Source organism: Balearica regulorum, chromosome 19 (assembly GCF_011004875.1).
Source record: "Balearica regulorum gibbericeps isolate bBalReg1 chromosome 19, bBalReg1.pri, whole genome shotgun sequence".
Lineage (NCBI taxonomy): Eukaryota > Metazoa > Chordata > Aves > Gruiformes > Gruidae > Balearica > Balearica regulorum.
The window spans coordinates 1,459,815-1,480,898 of record NC_046202.1 but is presented as its reverse complement, the minus strand read 5'-3'; the positions used below and the strand labels follow the sequence as shown (position 1 = coordinate 1,480,898).

Here is a 21,084-nt window from a genome sequence, read left to right as displayed (position 1 = left end):
GTGTGGTCTGTCATACAGAGGCCCGATTTCTGCAAAGGCTGGTGACAACAGATTACAGGTATCTGAAACAAATCCTCCTAACAGCCATCCGTTGTTCTTCACTAATAGTAATGACATTTCCTTTAGATCAAACACTGCCAAAAAGTTTATTGGTGTAAAACCTCCAGTCACTTCTGGCTATTGTTTGGTAAAGCAGAGAACTGTGCGAGTAAACAGTTAATACAGTGGTCACCAAAAAGCTGAAATGGCTCCAAACACATGAAGAACAAGTACAAAAAGGCTTTCTTTTATCTAAATACTTTTGATTTTTATGGATAAGATAGAAACAGTTTGCAGAACACCCAGGCAAAGGACTACCAGAATTAGGTGTGTGCATTCACCTATCTCTTCCTCTGAAGCAGTATTTTCAGAATGCACTTAATAATAATAATAATAAAAAACTTTAAAAATTAATGTTGTGTGGATGCCAGATTCCTTTTAACCCAAGGTGGCTAAGTGTTTGACATACTCCTGAGTCCCGAGTACAAGCGAAGCTCACCCTCCTGTCTAGAACTGTGCATTTTGGTAAGCTAACTTTTTGGTGGGAAGCAGGAGGGTGGTCTCGGAGGTACTTTTTTTTTTTTTCCACTAATATTGAATGTTTAGATGTATAGAAAGAAGGTACTATATGCTGAAGCTAGCCTTCCATGACCTCTCTGCAAAATAGCAGAGAGTTTGTAGTTTTGAGTTTGCTTGGGGAAGGAATGTATTTGAGGATGTTGCACAGAGCATGTTTGCACATATTGTAACAATAAACTTCAAAATCTTTAAATTACCACTAAAAATTAAAGTTGTAAGTTATGCAAATGAAATTCTAGGCTCTGTGCATACAATGGACATAGGAAAAGATATTTACAATTTATTCTTCCCATTTATATAAGCTGTATGATTATATATGTCTAAAGAAAAGCATTCCAATTATGCAAAGAATTTTTTTTTTTTTAAAAGCTTGTTGCATTACACCATGTTAAAATTAACAGCATTATAAACGATATCCATTCTTACCATATTGTTTGGAGAAATTCACATAAAAGTTTCCTACAGAAATCTGTAAAATCCTATAAGCCAAGCTATATTATACCTGACAATACAGCGATAGCCTGATCTGAGGAGTAAACTGAACATTTTAAAATTATGAAGAGAGATTCTGGCAGCTTAAAAAAGCTTAAGATAGGAAGCCTAAATTAACATTAACCTTGATTACAGGAGGAGAGATTAATCGAAGGTAAAAAAGAACACAAGTTAACATGACTTTTTAAATAGGAACATTTAAATGGAATCAGAGCTTAAGCTAAAATAGCCTACAGAAATTGCATTCGGTACTGTTTATGTAGGCAACCTTATGTGCTATGTGGATGCATTAACATAGCGTAATAGATATGGAGAAGTTAACTGATTCAAATTACAAACCCCAACTATTTTATTTAATATGCTGGCTTTGCAATGAATTTGAGTCAGCACCAACGACAGCTCTGCAGTCCTCCAATGTAGTGCAGATCAGGTGGTTGCAGAGCCCCAGCTAGCAGCAATACGATGCAGCTGAAGAGGCAAGCACAATCCACAGACGGCAACTGTAGCTACTCTCTAGAACAAGACGACCTCTAAGCTTACATCTTTCACAGAAATGATGTGCTGATACTGCAGAAGAGATTACGGTAAGTTTGTGTTTTTTGTTTTTCATCACAAAAACCTACTACAAAATTAGAGACAGAAATAAGAGCGAAAATATTAGTTGATGACAGATGCTTGCACCAGAAATTTGCTGCAGTGTCAGAGATTTCTTCCTAACATTAATTCAGCTTTCAAACATGTGTTACCAGCTTTGAGAATGTAATTAACACTATAATAAGGAAAAATAACACCGTGCATGTTAGCATGAACATGGAATTTGGGTTTCAAACTAAATTCGTAACAATTTAAGATGTATTTCAACCATTTCTACTTAAGCAAATAGCATGCATGTATGGGGGGGACTGCTACATTACTGCAGAGATTTGTAAAGCAGATCCAATTGACAGCCATTTTTTCATCCTGTATCAAAGAACACATTATTCCAAACATAATATAGGCTTGAAATCACTAAAAACAAGAAGCAGACATTGTATAACATTTGGAAGAGACTTGCATTTTCGGAAGAAAGCCCTCATTTGAGCTTGAGGGGGAAAGGGAGATGAAAAAACAAGTCTCATTCTGCCAGACAACATGACAGTCTATGAAGGGATGCTTTGTAAAGTCTCTCTCGAACAATTCTAAAAAGGACCGTGCCACAAAGGGGTTTATTGATATTTTTACTTAATTTCTCCTGCAAGTGGTCATTGCAAAGACAACCCTTGTAAAGAAATAAAATATATTATATGGATTTAAAGGGTGTCATTTTGGTGTATTTATTTTCAGGCAACAATGGAATACCAGATACTGAATACATCTACCTGTCTGCTGGTCCTTCTGTTTTTCATACCCACTGTTTTGGGTATCTGTCCTTCTAACTGTACGTGCTCAGGAAATGACAGGAATGTGGACTGTTCAGGCAGAAACTTAACTATACTGCCACACGGACTTCAAGACAACATTACATATTTAAATCTGTCCTTTAACCAGTTCATAGATCTCGATCATCAGCTAACAAGATTCACCAATTTGAGGACCCTTGATATTTCAAATAACTGGCTCAAGAATGTTCCTGCTCATCTGCCCAAGTCCTTATGGGAATTATATGCCATAAACAACAACATTAAAGTTCTTCAGAAACTTGATACAGCTTACCAGTGGAATCTTAAAGTGCTTGACGTTTCCAGGAACATGGTGGAAAGAGCTGTTCTGATCAACAACACCCTGAGCAGTCTCAAATTTCTCAATCTCAGTAGCAACAAACTTTGGACAGTTCCAACCAATATGCCCTACAACTTAGAGACGGTGGATCTATCCAATAACTTCTTGTCCCAGATACTTCCAGGAACACTGCTGAGGCTACAACACCTTACAAGCCTCTACCTGCACAATAACAAGTTCACATACATTCCTGACAAAGCTTTTGATCAGCTCTTTCAGCTGCAAGTAGTAACACTATATAACAACCCGTGGTCCTGCAGCGATAAAGAAAATATCCCTTACTTGCTTAAATGGGTGCAGGGAACAGCCGCCAGTGTTCTAGGGGCTCCCTGTGCTAATCAATCTGTGCTCTGGATGAATGCCACACCAACTTCAGCGGCTCCCACGGTGATAGACTCCAGCCTCATGAGTAAAGGAATGAAGGCAGCAGACAAGGCTACTTCCCCAGTGACAACGGAACCGACCAAAATGACAAAAATGCATAAACAATTTAAAGCTAAGGAAGTTACTACCCTGGCCACCTTAAGCCAAACTGTACTGTTCACGAGCACAGACCGACCACTACTCCTCTACCCAGAAGATCTGACAACTAGGAAGGTTAGTTCTCAAGAAGCAGCAGCCACACACACAATCTACATCAAAGATCCTACCGAGGCCAACTCAAGCCGGTCGGGTTCAACAGGATCATCCACTACTCCTATGACTTTAAGTATCACCAGTGGAATGCCAACAAACTACTCCAAAATGCCTCAAAGCACAACTGCTACCTTAAGGAAAGAGGAATCTACTACAAATACTTTGAACACTCATGTGCCCTCCAAAGCAAGTATCTGTGATATATATTTGGTTTATGTTGTAATGCTTCGTGCAGTGGCAATGTTTATTGGCTAAGGGCTTGTATTTTGTGAAAACTACTGAGTTTATTCCTGTGATACATAGCTGCAGTTAAGACATCCAGGTCAAATAATGAATCAAAATACAAGAAATCTGAAGTCCTGACTCTGATCTAAAGAAAATAACAGTTCTTAATTAAGAAGTGCACACTAATGTCTTGATACTAAGCTGCTACTTATTTTAATATGTCTTAATTGAGTAAAACTAACCTATGATTTTGTTTTTAAAAATGTGCTTATTTTGTATTTAAATTTTTAATTTTACTTGCACAGAATAAAACATCAGAATTTTAAGTACTGATTTTATGTATGATTTTGTCATAAAACAACTGGAAAAAATAGAAGGCCTGTATCATATCTGCATTGTCTTGCTTGACTTGCCAGTGAGCAATTCTTGTAATATAGCAGCACAGATTCTTTGTAAGTTATGATGACATGCAAAAGGAAGGGAAAAAATAAAGGAACTAAATCTAGCTGTTTCACTAATCAGAAGTTATTCCTGAGAAAAATCGCTAGCATGTATATCTATGTTTGCTTCATATGTATTAGAATATTTTAACTATGAAGAACAACAGTTTTGAATTTAGGAATTAAATATGACAATGTCATGATGTCTACTGAGAGGGTGTAAACTGAGAAGGCAACGTGGTCCAACTTCAGCATGGGAAAAGTGGTAGGGGCTGGTATCTTTTTGCTCTGTCTTGACTTAGAGACTGCAGGCAAGTTATTTCTCACTCTCCATATTTAAAAAAAAAAAAAAGATAAAAGTAGAGGAAAACACAAGATGTTCAATGCCATGACACTCTCCAACAACAAGGAGTTATCTACACGAATTAATTAAATGGAACTCCTTGTTTCAAGTGACATCCAAAAATCTGAAATGTTAATATAGTATGCTTAAAAGAACATCATGCATCAGCCAGAATGTATCAAACTACTATTTTTGATCAGTAAAATGAAACATCAGCCAATTTCTAACACAAGTTATGTAACAAATCAATTAAGCAATTAGTTGACAAGCTGTCATTGAAATAATCCTTGAATCTTGGGACTTTAAAAAAAATAATTCAGTCCATGGCATTGAACATGCCCAAATCTGTGCTTTGTAAGGATGAGCATGAATGCTATTCTCCTTGATATCTGCACCATCAGTGAGTAGAAATAGTTGCACGCATGGTTCTGTCCAATCTAGGAAAATAATTTCAATAATGTGGCAAAGGTACTTGATATACTACAGATGAAGTTTTGCAAACAGCATGAAATGAAAACTGAAGAACAAGTTAATTGAAAAAGTATTATTCGCTTAATACTACAAATCTTTATACAGTGTTTTCCATTCATTTCAGGCCATTTAATTTCCAGTTATTGTAGCATGAAGGTGCTGCAAAACCCAGAAAACCTCACTACCGAGACTGGTGTCCTCTGTTTCTCCTAGGTGTCAATGAGGGTTGTAGACCATTTACAACCGCTGGTATCAGAGAAATCACAACTTTCCAATTGTGAACAGTATTTCTATAACCAGAAATGTATTTTAATTTCTAACAGTAAATGTTACACAATGAATTTGTACAGTTATTTCATTGGCATTTCAGTAAAAATAAAGTTACGTTTGTATTGAACTGAATCAGCGGCAGTGCTTCTTTTCAAATAAGCATAGTAATATCACGGAATAGATAGTATTTTGTTATACAAACCCATTTCGAACAGACACTTAGCTCAATCTTCATGCCTTCTGGGGGAAAATTATGGTTAAATCAAATTCTATTATTTTGCTACTGATGTATCCCTAATATTGTTTATTAATAAGCTGATAAGGTAATAGTAACATAGGGCCTACCTTCCCTTTCCCACCCTTTCGAACTTGCAAACACCTACGGCCTATCTCTGTCCACTAGAAAAGGCAGCTCTTTCTCTCTTCTCAAAAAAAGACTCTCCATGTTTAATAGGACAGAAAACTTAAAACCCCTTCCTCCCAAAAACCAAAGGCTGACATTTCATATACATTTTAGGTAGACAAGAACTAGTTATCCAAGTCAAAGTTTAGACAAGCTAGACCATAAGCAATATGCCCATGGAGCCTCCGACAGCCAGCAGAACTGCCTCATTAAATAAAGCGGCTACCAGCAGACTGCAAGAGTTGCCTACTTGCACGAGTTCCATCTATTTTCCCCAGGTTAAGTAATCTGACATGAACTGATAAACTTCATTAACCAGGATCAGTATTGAAAAAATGCCACTGCCTGCCGCTCTCTTTGGATAATCAATGCGTTTGCTAAGTACTGACTGACTATAAGGCAGTATCAACCTACTTACGTTCAGAACTAGGTGCTTCCTAGAATTAGCTCATTCATATGGTTTCATCCCACACAGTTAAAAGCAGCTTAGCTCGCAAGGTAGGACAGAGATCACAAAATGAGGTGCTATGACTAAACCGCCTTGAGTTGAGGAAATTACATTAAATACTGCACGTCTCTTAGCTGAACAATTCAATATAGGATGCCAAATTCTACTGCATGCAAAACCCCTACATGGAATCAACTTGACATGCTCTGAGAACATTTCACTCATAGTAAGACTATTCAGTGAACAGCAAGTCTATAAAAAAACCACTCTTTTCCCGAAGCTGTTTGGGGCAAATCGAAAGTCCCATACTGAATGACTTGCCACCCAGACTTCAACGTCTTAACCACGCTGACAGAAGCCTGGAAGTGGAACTGGGGTTGTGGGGTTTTCCAAACACATGCACAGGATGGGGAAGCTAGGATACAAAAAACTGCAGATGGGTATGAAACAAGATGGCGCTCCCAAGCTGTAGGGCTACGCTCTCTGCCCAAACCTTGCCTGTGGTAGGTGTGGGCAAGAGGGCTTCTTAGTCCGACTGCTTTCAATAAAACAGGCTGAAATTTAGGTTTCCTTGTATTTTTCTGGAATACAAATGAGTTGATAGCGGCACAGCGAGTAGGCAGGCAAATGTGGGAGTCGTGCACTTGTTGCTTGGCAACTGTGCAGTCAAACTGAAATAAAACCGATTGGCATGGACGTGAACACGGCAGCATCAGTTCGTGTTGTTTTAAAGATGCTGGTCATTCACTCCACAAACAATATAAAATAATCTATTCTCAGAGAAATTCTTTTTTCCAAAATAACTATTTAGCACTTCAGGACAATATTCAAAATACCCAAAAAAGGTCTAGCGCACCTTGCAATAGCAATATACTTGCTTTGGAAAGGTTATAATTACTGTAGGGATAGCTGCGGTCTGAAGCAATAACTCAGGTTTCTATTCCTATTAATTAGTTTGGGATCAGCTTTAAAACTTAATGGCAGTACTTCCAGATCAATATTTATTGATGTATTGATCATTTTAGCAACAGTGCAGGGATTAAAAGCAGAAGAGCACAGGCTCCAGAAGTCAGGTGGTTGCCCAGGAAACAAAATGCAAAGAAAAATGACGGACGGAATTAAATTTCACAGCACAAAAAGGATATAAACTGATCCAGATACATCAGTAAAATGACTCAACAATGCCCTAGCAACAAGATCTCAAACTACAAAAAAAACCCCAAACCCAACCAAAAAAACCCCCAGCCTGCTGCAAGCCCTCAAACATCCTGGCAGCTCCAATCTAAACAGTCTTTCCACATTTCACGCCTTAAAAAACGACATGTGGCTCAGAACCACAAGACAAACACACCAAATAAGCACCACTTAGCCACATCCCTATTTTATTAGTAGAAAATATGTCAAACTCCATCATTCCAGAGAAAAGCCCCGCCTGCTAGGTTTGAAAAGGCAGCTGCATGGAGAAAAACTGAACAATTACACAGTTGCTGAAGAAAAAGCAAGCAATAAAAGGGGAGGTAAAGGCAAGCAATATTGCAGCTGGTAGCAAGGCTTATGTCTAAGTATAACAATATTTTCATTAAGTATCCTGTACCTGGATAAAATGTTCAGAAACCTGCTCCTTACCACCCCTTTACGCAAGGCAGGAACGCGCATCCGACTTGTACCGCGATATTCCAGGGAATATCGCATACCCAAATCACAATCAGTATTTAATGATGCTAATGACTGTACACTTTCTCAGATCAGGAAGCAAGCAGAAAGGTTGAATTATTTGCAAGTAAAGGGCATGAAGATATCAGTCATAAAATCTCTCAGTTCTCATCAACAGCCCTTATGCATCAGTGTGGATAACATTCACCTGCATTTGAATAGATCTGCAGAATTCAGCCCTGTAATGAATAGGTATTATCACTATTCTTTTAGCTTACGGGATGCTTCGCTCATGCCAAGTGGTAAACAGTACATATACTTAAAAGTGAGTAATACTGTAGCCTACTTCAATGTCAGATTATATATTTTTGTAAACATGTCACCCGCTTCATTCTTGGATGTGTATAGCCAAGTTCCAAGGAGCAGTTATCAATTCCCCAGCCTTTCTGCCAATATCAGTGTTTGATTGGAGAGAATTGTGCGTTTCCTAACTATACATAGTCCCAGAAATATTTACAGGTATCTTACACAGATATTGTATCTTAACTTTAACCTATCTTATCCTCAGTAAACAAGAAAGAATTTTGAGCCACTACTTAAGGCTTAAGCTCTCTTCTACCTCTTTTTCAGGTGCTCTGCTGCACAGAATTTGAGACGCAAACCACGCAGTGTTGAAGGGACAGGATGATTATATACCGATAATACCTCTCCAGATGCCTCTAAAAACATGCACTGATACTTACTCTCCTTCTACTCACCCACATTCTAACAGCACGCTTAAAATATCACTGCACCTTGGACCAGCTAACAGTAAAATGTCAACGTTTCAAATACTGAAATAAGCACAAAATAACTACTAGGACATTTTCACATATGACAGATTTATATATAAACAGTTTGCAGGCCTCAGCTCAGAATACCAAGGTACTTTGCAGCATTTAAACAGCAACATATTTTTGCTGAGATCACTTCCACATGAACTCATTAGTAAGTCATGACCACTATGCCTGCTAACTTCCTTGCAGATACACCGCTGCTAGTAAGTTGGCCAGCTGTGAATAGTTTTATTTTTCTGCTTTTAAAGTAAAGGTGGGTACCTGATCTAGGCCTAGCAAACATGTGTTGCACACTTTGTATCAATTTATTTCCAGAAATGCTTTCTTTACAGATGAAATAACCATTTCTCGCTCTGCAAATGTAGAAAACACACTGCACATCAAGTCTTCACAGAATACGTAACGCTGCCTTGGATCATTGCCAGACACAGTAAACTTTTTGAAGATGGGTTATCACTATTTTTGGCATTTGTATGCTTAATTTCTTGTGTGAGCAGGACGAGATAACAATGTACACATTTTATTTTACTTGACATGAAATAAGACAGTGTCTAATGGAAAAAACTAGAGGAGAAAAATGTTGCAAGCAAACACAGAGAATTTTTTAAAGAGAATTCAGAAAGACTACCTTCTTTTCTAAGTTTGCGTATGGAAGGGGCTTAAACATCTGGGATCTTGCTTAAAATAAAAATGAAATACATTTTAGAAAAGGGAAAAGCGCACAGGCTCCCCTCGGGGATCCCCCTGCCCGTCAGCAGCCGCCAGCCCCGCTCCGAGCGGACGCGTGTGCCTCTACCATCGCTGTCTAACTACAGCGAAACCCTCCTTACCGCAGCAGCAGCGCCTTTGCCTAGAGCACGAGGTCACTTTGACACAGATGCTTCAAACAATCCTTTCCCATAACGCCGTTGTCTCGGTTGCTTACAAAGGCAAACCATCCAGATGTGAGTGAAAAACACCAGCCTAATGCTGAAGAGAACTACTCAACATCCCTTTTCTCATTAAACTGCAACTAAGTCCTTCTGTTCAGCTTGCAGAAGATACCACACTGCCTGAAGCAGACACTGAAATACCAACCTCCTACCCCAAATTAAGCTACCAAGCATTCTGAGTTCCCTTCAAATACCTACTTGTGCCCACTACACATCCCACCTGAAGAAAGGGAGAAGACATCTCATTTAAACAGGCTCACTCATACTAAAATTAACCACGCAAGGATACAACAGCACTTTCAATATTAATACGTTAATACTTTTGTTGTTGTATATTCAACATAACTCATGAAAGATGTGGGGGGAACACCATCACCCCAATGCTTGCCTTAGAAAAGGATGAGCTGTCTTACAAAACTAAACTATTCCTGAACATATAGATTCTAGGTGTTTTGGGTTTTTAAATCCTAAAGAGAAGGTATCTTGTCTCATGATACATACCGGCATGAGTCTCAGAAAAACAGTTTCTGAAATTACTTTGATGGAATTGAGGGGAGGAAGGGAAATGGAGGCAGGAGTGGGCAGATCAAATGACTCTAGCTGATCCTTCTAATTTGCCCAAGTCTGACAACTTTTCCATCTTACTCCATTACAACAGTGAATAAAACACAACAACTGGGAGAAAAATTGAGTTTCCAAACATCCATTTTTATTCCTGATTTTTCACGATCAGTCTTTTCTCGTGACAGCAGTACAACTAGTTTAGAAGGGGTCTGAACATAATACATTATATATTCTTCAAAAATCTACTGACATTCGACTGCACAAAGTTGTCTAAAACAATCAGCATGCTTTTTAAAAAAACATTTATTTAAGCTGATCCATGCTGTCCGTGAGAACATATCCTTTTTTAAGCCTATGCAGAAATCAACTTTTCAAAAATCAAAAATTATGATCCAAGGATATGTAATTTTAAGTGTTCACAATGAATTAGTCCCCTACACAATACAACATTTTAAAAAGTGTCCTTAGTTAAAATTTTGAAACTGTGTGCGGGTTTAGTGTCAGGAATCTCTAGGAAAAAATGAGATTATAAACAAACAGAAGACAGGCAAACTAATTTCAGTTTCGGCACTCTAGACACTCACTTTACTGTCAACTCTGTATTCCCTTTGCATCTTTAGGACATCATTAATGTTTTTTTCTACTGCCGAGCACAAACGCAATGCTCAAACTTAAGATTCAATAAATCTGTTCCTAGTACAGAATTACAGTGAACATTCAGATATCCCAGTAATGTCACTCGACAAGTCATGTGCTGTGCAATGTTTTCTGAAAAGCAGCAAATAGCATTAGATGCTAGGTATGCAGATACATGTTTCACTAAAAACAAAATTATTTTGGGCTTGTTTCAACAATGATCACTACTAATGTTCCAGAAGGAAAATTTCCAGAAGCTATCCCTCTTCTCAACCATTTTGTTGTAAAATGCGAAATATGCACACGACAGCCTAATTTAATACTAGTTGATTACCGTTAGAAACTTACATGGCCATTTGTACTGCAAACCAAAGTTTCATATAAGATTTTATAAAGGCCCACTTCAGCCAACACAAAAGGCTCAAAGGTGACTCAAGGACCTTAAAGAGGGCAGGGGAGTGTGGTACAGCTTTTGAAGACAGAAAATTAGGACAGAAGATAAGTGGTGTTACTCATCTTGTTTTCTTCCACTCCATCCAAAGTCAAAGGTGTTGAAAATGCAGAAAAAGGGTCGAGTTAAAGGAAGGCAATTCCCCAAGCAAAAGGAAGGGAAAGCTAAGGGCTGACTTAGACAAATGGTCTCTCATATAGATTCTAGTTCAGAGCTATAAATCATTGGAAAAGAGTTCAGGTAAGTTTTCTTACCTACTTCCGTGTGTTATTTAGTATTCCTTTGATGAGTATGAGCTTACAAATTCATTAAGTGCAGAACTGACAAAAAGCACGGGCACTTCACTCTCGTTCACATGAACGTCATCTCCAAACAGTACCACTACACTTTTTTTCCTCTTCCACCTTTGGACTCCCTCACACAAAGTCTTCCTAAGAGCCAGCAGCAAAGGACTTTCACAGCAACAAATTTAACAGAACACAAGCATTTCCTCCCTACATTACAAGCTTGAAAGGAAGTGGTTTGTGTTGGTTTTTTTAAAGCATGAGAAAACCCTTTTGTACAGGGCGCGCCCGTACAAAATTCCAGAAGAAGGAAACAGTTTGGAAATTTATTTTACCTTCCACATTGATACTGAACAGAAGTTTTGTTTGTTTGTTGCTCTAAAAATCAAAAACATAATAAAAGAAATGTGAACAGATATATTCATTTGTTGGATCTCTAATTGCATCCTGGCTAGGAATCCATATTTAAGTAGCAGAATTCAACTACCAAGTTAGAGGTTATATTTGAAAAGGTTCCTCAAAGCTTGCCCATTATTTTAGTCTCCAACCTGAGTTTGGAATAAGGTATGTTTATTATCCAGTGGTAAAACAATGACATCTTCCATCATTAATTGTATTTGAAAATTTGGAAATATTGAAAATTTCTGAGGGGAAATGATAAAAGTCACACAGTATAACAGAGCACAGATTTTCTACATAGGTTTGTAACTCAATCTACAGAGTAAAAAGCACTACTGAAAACAATGAGAAACTATGAAAATTAAAATTAAAGATCTAAATTTTTAATTAATTGAAAAAATCTTACATGCCTGTTGAGTATGATTTTCACTAGAAATATGTAAATTTGAAGAATGCCTTGTTTACAAACATGTATTGACTATTTAAATTGCTGACTACGAACAGAAGACACCGCTAAAGAAGTGGTTTCCTCTGCTTGTTTTCACATTCCTACATGAACTCAGAGGGTCTGCAGAAGGTTCACCACTGATGACATCTCCTCAGACCACAACGATACCTTTTGCTGGAAGTGGCACTATCACTGGAACTGCCACCACTGGCACCACAAGTAGCAGCGCACTACCAGCAAGGGCATGCCATAGACAGCAGCACTGGCACCACCATCAAAGCTCTCCTCCCAGCCTTACCCCAACAAGCAGCTCAAGCAAGAGCTCCCTGGGGACCACACCATTCCTACCCATGCCACAGGTAAGCACAGCAGAGCAAGCACCCCACTGGTATGGCAGCCACCCCACTGGCATCACAAACAAGCGTGCCACCAGCAACAGAAGCACCAGGAAGAGCCAAAGCAACCACATGAACTCTACCAGCACTAGTGCCACAGACAGCTCCACCAGCATAGCTCAGCTACCACCAGCAGCACCAGCAAAAACCATACTGGCAAGAGCAGCAGAAGCAAAACCAAGAGCGCCCCTGGCACAAGATGCATCAGCAATAATCTGCCCATGAACATCCATACGGGATCTGCTAGCATCCATAAGAGCTGCGTTGACATCAAGACTCTCACTACCACATGATGAGTGCTGGTGAGAACTTCACAGACCTTGGCGGCACCACCACGCGCCCCGCCGGTGCCAAAACCAGCTGTCCCACTGCTGCCAGCCAACACCTCACCAGCAACACAATTTCCAAAAGCAAAGGCTCCAACACCACAGCACGGACAGCAGGTACAACAGCTCTACTCTTATCTTTACAGTTCTGTCTGTGATTGCACTTGGTTGTGAGCGCAGGGATTTTCCTTTTCTTGAAAAGGCTAAGAACGACTTTTAGCAATGAGCATAATCACTATGGAAACTGTTTTGAACATGCTGTCCTCCACGGATTTTATAGACCAGTTATTTAATAACTAAATTGAAGTATCAAGTTTCAGTTATATTCTTACTCTAGTTGCAGCTTTGTGACTGCAAACCTTAATTTAAATAAAACTACTGGTTAATTTAATTTATTTTATTTTTTTTAAAGAGAGGGAATTGTGACTTATTTGACCATAAACTGACTAATATTGATCTTGGGATATTCTTCCCAAATTCTTCAACACTGCAGCATATGTTATTTGTTGTTATGAATCACTATCTTCCAGAGTAGGGAAGACTTAAAACTTTCAAAGTATTTTGCACACAGTCTTTTGCAAAGTTCGCATGTCAACATCTGCTTATTACTTTAGTGATATTTCCACAGACCTCAATCATTTCCAAAACCATGGTACTGTTGTCACTGAGAACATAATGGTGGAACTGAAACAACATCGTGGTCTTGACTACATGTGAAACTTCTATTACTCTAAAATGGGATACAGGGACCATTTTGGGAAATTTTATCCCATGTTTTAGCTTGTTATTAATTTCATACTTCAGAAAATGAAGATGCTAAAATCACTGATAAAGGGTTAAGAGTAATGTGGCATAGATGTAGTCTACTTGAAACAGTGAAAAATAAACAAAATGCATCTAAATTTTAGGTATTTTTAAAAAAATAATCACATACTTCTGGGTGGAAAAATTATGACAGTTCTCATTTAGGAAACAGCTCAATTAAAAAATACTGTCACCAAAATTTGACAAATAAGCTGTTTTCACATTCTTGTTTGCTACAAAGTTGGTGTCCCTTTCTTATATACACACTTGATACTTTTGATTGTACATGTTTCTTTCAGACAGGGAAGGTGAAAGACTCCTTACCGCCGAGCAATGTAGTAGAAAACAGGATTTCCAGCTTTTGATGTCCCAGCTTGGTAGAAAATATTTAATGTTTTCAGTGCTTTGAACTCCTCTTTTTCATGTACCTGATGCCTAAAAGGCAAAACATTGACATCAACTTTTCACAGCTGCCTTTCAAAAAAAAAAAAATTCCTCAAACCTCTTTATTTGCATCTTTAAACAAAAGTATTATGTTCACGTAGTCGTGAGCCTTTGTTAAATCACAAATGTTATGCCATCTCCTGTTCTCAAATTAATTTTTGAAATTAAAATCTACTCAGAAACCTAGAAGGTTTATGTAGGCTCAGCTTTTTTAACTCCCCTTCAAAACAAAAGCTGGAGTCGTAGTAACTACTTACATTGCCTTACATGCTAAAGTCTAGAAACCCACGATGCATGTCCCCTCCACGACAGTCTCATTACCTTGTCATAAATTCCTCAAATTTGGAGCTAGTGAGATTTAAACTGGACCAATGGGTATCTGCCACGGGTTTGTGCTCAGGAGGACCCAAATAGGCAAGAAGAGTAGCCATCTTGTCAAAAGGTCGTCTTCCAACAGCCTTGTGGTCCCTAGAAACAGCAGATTACTTAAAACTCCTCCTTTACTCAGCAATTCCTACTTTTTTGCCCATTACTCTTCTTTACCTTGAACTGGCTAAATTTTCTTTTTTAAAATTAAAAAAAAAAAGTTCAACGCAGAAATAAGAAAAATATTTGTTACACCTAGAACAACTTTTTACAGAAGATAAAACAACTACACACTTGCATAAAAGGTTGGCAGTAAAGTGGGCAAAGATGACGTTAGGCATATTCCCAGTAACGGCTTGTCATTACGACCAAAGATTGCACATGTAACATTTTTCAGCCATGATATTCTTCTCAGTAACAAAAGCACCTGAAAATATTTCCAAATATGCATTTCCCATCAGCCACTCCATTGTTCATAGTATTTCTGAAGTCTTACCTGTTGCTGGAAAGGTACTGGCCAATTTTCTCCTGATTGTTCCACAGCAACCGGTGCAAAGCAAGTACGTTGCCATCGCTGATGAAAGACAGGCTGTGATTGACAGTGTCGCTAGCTGGGCAATCAGATGCAATATCAAGGAAAAACCTAGGGTTCAGAACCAGGAACAACCATCAGCGTGCAAGGGAAATCTGCCAAGCAGACTCAATGTAAATCCAAAGGCTGTAAGAACATTCTCCGCTTACTCTTTACACACGATACAGACTCTTTGTGCAAGTTTCCAAAGGGCCTACCTTCGTGCTGCATCAAAATTGCTTTTTACAAAGTCATTAAAAGGCCGCATATGCTCTTCTTTTGTAAACAGGACGTGGTTGGCAATACTCTGAAGTATCTAAATAATAAAAAGATGGTAAAGACATGTAAAGGTTTAATGTATTAGCTGTTACAGTAGTCAGTGTAACTTCACTGTCAGAAATACTAATTTTAACCTGTTGTGAAACTTCAAGACAAAAAGCAGCCCAACAGCCAACTAATTGAGAATACATTCACTTTCAAAATACATTCTGTCACATACTTTTAAATACTAGAAAAGGACTTCATTTATTTATGAACTTTATTCAGGTTTACACCAGGAAAATAAATCATCTTTCAAACCCACCATTTATCAAATGTTAACTATTTCTTCTGGAAAAGCAATAGCATATGCTGCCTTTTTAAAGAAAACTGTAACTTCTTAACATTTAAAATGGATCCTAGCACACACCACAGAATTTGTATGCCACCATTAAATCTTTTTTTACTTTTAATAGTACAGGAAATAATACCAAATGAGATTAAAGACAGGAAAAGTCACTTCTTTAGCACTAGTATGAACTTTATCAATCTCTGGCTGCCATTATTCTCACTGTACTCAAAGTAACACTGGTTTATTCGTTTGTTTTCAAACAAGGTTAGGAGTTCAAGTGAAGAGCCAGAAGGCACTCTGCTATCTTACACATCATTTTAGCAAAGTGGGTTTTTCTATACAGACTGCTTCCCATACTTAGATTGCTGTGAGCTATAACATTAACCTCATGATGTATAAACACGATATGGAAACTGCACTTTAAACACAACAGTTGCCACAAAAGAGCAGAAGTAAATCAGGTAGAACACGCAATATGGCCAAACAAAAATATTTACTGATTCACCTTCGACATCAGTTTCAATCCCCTTTCAATTCTTGGTGGAGGCTTTTTATCTAAGATCCCTGCCTCGTAAGGGGAGACAATCGCAGGATTGATGAACCGAAGGAACATCGCGCTTCCAACTGCTCCGATGCTGTTCTGAGGAAACCGCTGACTAACAACCTATGAAGTTGAGAATTATAAAGAATATTTTTGCATTAAAGGGAAAGCAAGCTGAGAAAAGCCTTGTACGGTCATCCAACTCTAAGCATTCTTTCCATACCCATCCAGCTCAACACATTTGAGTAGGACAGGTCATAGGAGAACCGGGAATGGGAGGGCCACGAGTGGAAGGGGCGAGGGGGCTATCAGACATAGGCTCACTTTACTTCGGCCTTTGTACAAACTTCCTCGCTAGGGTGAAATTGCTACGCTAGCTACTGGACAAAGACAAGAAGGTGTATTTCAGAGTTACTGACCACTTAATTCCAGGACCCTGCCACTGATAGTAAGGCAGAAAAATACCATATGTTCTTACTCAGGTGTGCACAGTCTTCCCATCAAATACAGACAATTCTGTATTTGGGTCTTATTTGTGTATTTATAATTTCACTACTGATCACAAGAGCCTCTCCAGCAGTAAGATTTATGCTGTAAAGTTTCAGGAGTAATTTTAAATTTGTGGGAAGGAGATATCTGTAGAAATACTCTTCAGAACCATCACATCTCAACAGATTTGTCAAAGGAGGAAAGACGGAACGAAGCACAGTAGAGTGGCCAGCGTACTTCTCTGCCTCTACATACACTGTCCAAAATCACTTAGCAGGAATTTGCTAGAACTACAGATTTAAAATACTCTTCTTTGCTATCTAGAAAACAAGCATTTTTCAGAAAATGTTGTAGGAAAAAAGAAATCTCCTTTCTTTTTAGGAAATCAACTATGTATTACTAAAAGGATAGTCGATTCTCTAGATAGTTTTCATTTGACTTTGAAAAGTTAAAGCACCCTGACAAAAATAAAGTTCTTAAATATGCTACATGTGGTTCTATAAAGATTCGGTATCTGTACGTGTATTTTCTTATAAGTAACAATGGTTAATCAGAAATCGTCAGATTCTACCTTTTCACAGAGTAAAATTAGCAAGCTTCACATTTTAAGTTATATTGTTTAAAATAAATTAAAATCAAACAAACCCCATTCTACTAAAATACTTCAAAACATTAACTAGCGCAATCTCAAAATCACGCTGCTTAAAACAGGTAAAGCCATTAGTACATACATAAAGCATCAAGAATCACTTTGGTTCAGTAGCAACTGCATTCAATTACCTTGTGATGCAATTACTGGTAAGATTTTCTTGTAAAATACTATTTTGCACACAGATTTTGCATTTAAACATGATTACTATTCTGCTCAGTTACAGCAAAAAATAAGGGACTATTTAATAAAAGTCTAAATTTCCATTCTGCCTCTATTTTATTCATATTTTGTATTTTGAGGTCACTGTCAAAGAAAAGGATAAGCCTTAACTTTTAACGACACCACTCTATCACAATCTACATTTTGACACTCTTTAACACAGCAAGTTACTTAAAATGCAAAATCTGCTTTTCTCAGTAAATAAATACAAGCGTTACATTTTATTGCTTAGTCACAAGGCAAACAAAAGAAAACATGTCAGGAACAAGTCATATAAGCCTTTTCAGTAACCCATATATATTAATTGTTCTTCTCCCAGGATGCAAGCTGAAGTCAAGTTATCTGTCAGAGTGTTAAAACAACTAAACAGACTCAGATTTTCCCCCAAACCGAAGAAAACATTTTTCTTCTGCATTTTTCTTAATTTGAAGATGGTGGCAAGGGTAGAAGAATCAGAGTATTAAATACTAAGCAGTAATGTTAAAAATGTCTTTTGTTTACTCAAATAGGCACACAGAGAATATTTTAAATATAACTTAATTCCAGTGTTAATTGAAATGAAAGCTATTTTGTGCCAGAATTAGTAGAATGATTTTACAGTGAGGTCAAATAGACTGAAGTGAAGATGTCTGGAACAAACAGCAAAAGATTTCTGTTGTGCTTTGAAAGAAATGGCTAATAAAAAGGTCTCCAAACTTACTGATTTTTTGTTTTCCTTTTTTTCTTTTACGGTAGCTTTATTCAGTAGAGAGTGGCAAGTTGCCTACAGAACAGAGATGAGCACAAACAAGTCACAGCACCAACTACATACAGCAACAAAAAACCAATGTTGACTTGTACATAAATTACACAGTAAAATGTAACAAACATAACCAACAGAAAATGAAATATATAAACTAAAGACTGATGATGGAGTTTTTATTCCACGATTTTATTATATCTTATTTACAAAGCACTAAATACAAAACAAGCAAATGTTGCGTTTCAATCATTTCTACTATTTCTGGCTAGATTATAAGTCAAACCACATTAATGTGCTCATGATATACAGTATTGGGCATTAAATGGTATATTCAGCTTTCAAATGTATTTCACCATCCCCAAATAATTTTAAGAGTAAAAATAGTAAAGTGTTATACCTTTGAAATACACATTACTTTTAAAATAAATTTAGAGTTTTAAATCTTCCCAATGTTTCTCTGTGTGTCCTTCAATTTAGTTATATCTGTGAATCATCGTGGTTATTACTACTTTAATAGCTAAACACTGCCAAAAAACACTCTGTGCAAAGAGGAAGAAAAAAGCCAACAGGTCTATATTAATTTATTATAGATTTCCAAATCAAGATATCCGACTTCATTGTGCTTATTTCTGCATTTCATTTAAAAGCAAAGGGACCCACCAAGAAGCATCACATTCTCTCATATTTCCCACCAGGATGTGAGCAAAGCTATAGTACATCAGCCTTGTGCACTGCTCCCCTCTACAGAGGTACATTTTGGTCTGGGAGCTCAATCCTACGTCCTTCACATTGGCTGTAACAGTAAATTAGTGTCACTGAGAAGCCCTACAGCAAGCAACACCTGGAGCTGTATCAAGAGAAAGCCAGCAATTTTTAGCAGTTTGAGAGCAAGCATGCACCAGCAGTTCAAATAATCTTTAGAGTATCACCCAAACTGGAACTGAAAGACAATTTCTACAACTTAAGAATGTGACAGAGTAAAAAGGAAAAAAAAAACCCTCCCAAAAACCAAACCACAAAACCAAACCAATCAGTAAAAGCTATTCTGCTAACCAGGTTAAATTTACATAGCTCAAATTTGTGCGGGACCTATTAATATCTAACCAACGGTGCCTCTGCCAGATTTCTGACTTTGTGTAATTTCTACAGAGATAGCTTCTGGAGCAGTCACACACATACTCTATGCATCACTCTACTGCATTTAAAGCAAGTAAAATTTCCATCTAAGAAAAGTCACGTATGTTTGTGTGTTTTCCATGAAATAGCCAGCACAAATATTTTGTCTGAGTTACTCTAATCAGCCTCGTTCATGACCATGTAACACTCCTGAATATACATTACCTGAAAACTAGCAAGGGTGAGTCTGTCACGGTAACTAGTTATATGATGTTTCCAGATGAAAATGCTTGATGAGTATTTTTTTGCACACATTTACTTTAAAAGTCTAAGCATAAAAAGACACTCCAAAATTCACTCTCATTTACTATTACGCTATTGCTTAGGATGAAATACATTCACCTTAAAAAAATAAAGTTACTTTATAAAAATCACCTATTTGGTTCTTATGATAAAAATGGATTAATACAAAAAAATTCAGATTTTATTTGTACTTTCTTTCAGATAAAGGCCAGACTCTTCAAAACTCTCTGGAATTTGAAAGTACAGAATGAATTATTACACTATTTGTGATGAGCAAACATTTGTACACAAACATAGGTGTTAACTAGAAACAGTTAAAGTGGTAAATGTTGAAGCTGAGTATCAGTTAGTGTCACTTGTACATTTGCCAGTAAATCATCTCTTTCAGGAACAAATTACCCTTGTCACAAAAAAAAAAAAAAGTAAAGGCAAGACTAAAGCCAATAGAACTGATATGCTTCCAGAGAAGAACCTCTGATAATGCCCACTGGTGAGTACATTTTAGTAATTCCTTTTCCTGTAGGAATTAAAAACAGTTTGCATTGAAACGATTTCTAGCAACATATCACTGAAATGGAAATAAATCTGATAGATCCTAGTAACAGCATATAAAAGCAATTCTAGGAGAAGATGTGGGACAACGTAACATCAAGTAACGGCAACAACAATCAAGGTTGCATGCGACATCTTCCGTAACACTCAAACATGCTCCCAGTCAACGTCTGTGAGGCTGTGGCCATTTGAACTTGCAGGAAACCAACTTGCCACCATCATTTCCCCATTTAAAAAACCAACCAAAAAAAACCCCAAACCCCAAACCACTCCCCTCCAACCTGAATACAACCACTGTCGGAAAGAGAAACTGATTATTTTAGAAGCCATTTATACAAATTGTTCCAGCAGAAACAAAGGCACATCATTTGCTCGCCTAATTCCCACATCATTTGCTCGTCTAATTCACTCTAACAGCTCACAATAACAACCCATGATCCACAACAGGCCTAACGTACAATTCACTGTTTCTAACTTCCAAGTTCTGATAATCACAGCAGTTCCATTTATTCACTGTAAAACTATGAGTAGACTACACCGCATAGAATTATTACTCATCATCAGTTCGCACAGCTCAGAAAAATCTATTTTCCTTGCTTTACTGTAGACCTGAGAGGCAGACTCCATGGTTGAAAGGCCAAAAATAG

At 37.6% G+C, this 21,084-nt stretch overlaps 2 protein-coding genes across 6 annotated transcripts in view; one reads left to right on the top strand and one right to left on the bottom strand.

Moving 5' to 3' along the window:
* NF1 (neurofibromin 1) overlaps positions 1–21,084 on the bottom strand; it is a 208,931-nt gene that overhangs the window by 135,261 nt on the left and 52,586 nt on the right. For 3 of the 5 annotated variants that reach the window (XM_075771462.1, XM_075771461.1, XM_075771458.1), the window contains 6 exons: positions 18,425–18,487; positions 16,329–16,487; positions 15,432–15,529; positions 15,139–15,285; positions 14,598–14,744; positions 14,157–14,267 (listed from right to left, as the gene is read on the bottom strand). In XM_075771462.1, coding sequence (XP_075627577.1) covers positions 14,157–14,267; positions 14,598–14,744; positions 15,139–15,285; positions 15,432–15,529; positions 16,329–16,487; positions 18,425–18,487 — 725 coding nt within the window. Of the gene's footprint in view, positions 1–14,156; positions 14,268–14,597; positions 14,745–15,138; positions 15,286–15,431; positions 15,530–16,328; positions 16,488–18,424; positions 18,488–21,084 lie in introns of those variants that run through there. The other 2 variants (XM_075771460.1, XR_012838375.1) reach the window with 2 other exon arrangements.
* OMG (oligodendrocyte myelin glycoprotein) lies at positions 30–5,385 on the top strand. The gene is made up of 2 exons (XM_010309284.2): positions 30–1,694; positions 2,434–5,385. Exon 2 carries the CDS (start codon positions 2,440–2,442, stop codon positions 3,757–3,759), a length of 1,320 nt encoding a protein of 439 aa, XP_010307586.2. The 5' UTR covers positions 30–1,694; positions 2,434–2,439; the 3' UTR covers positions 3,760–5,385.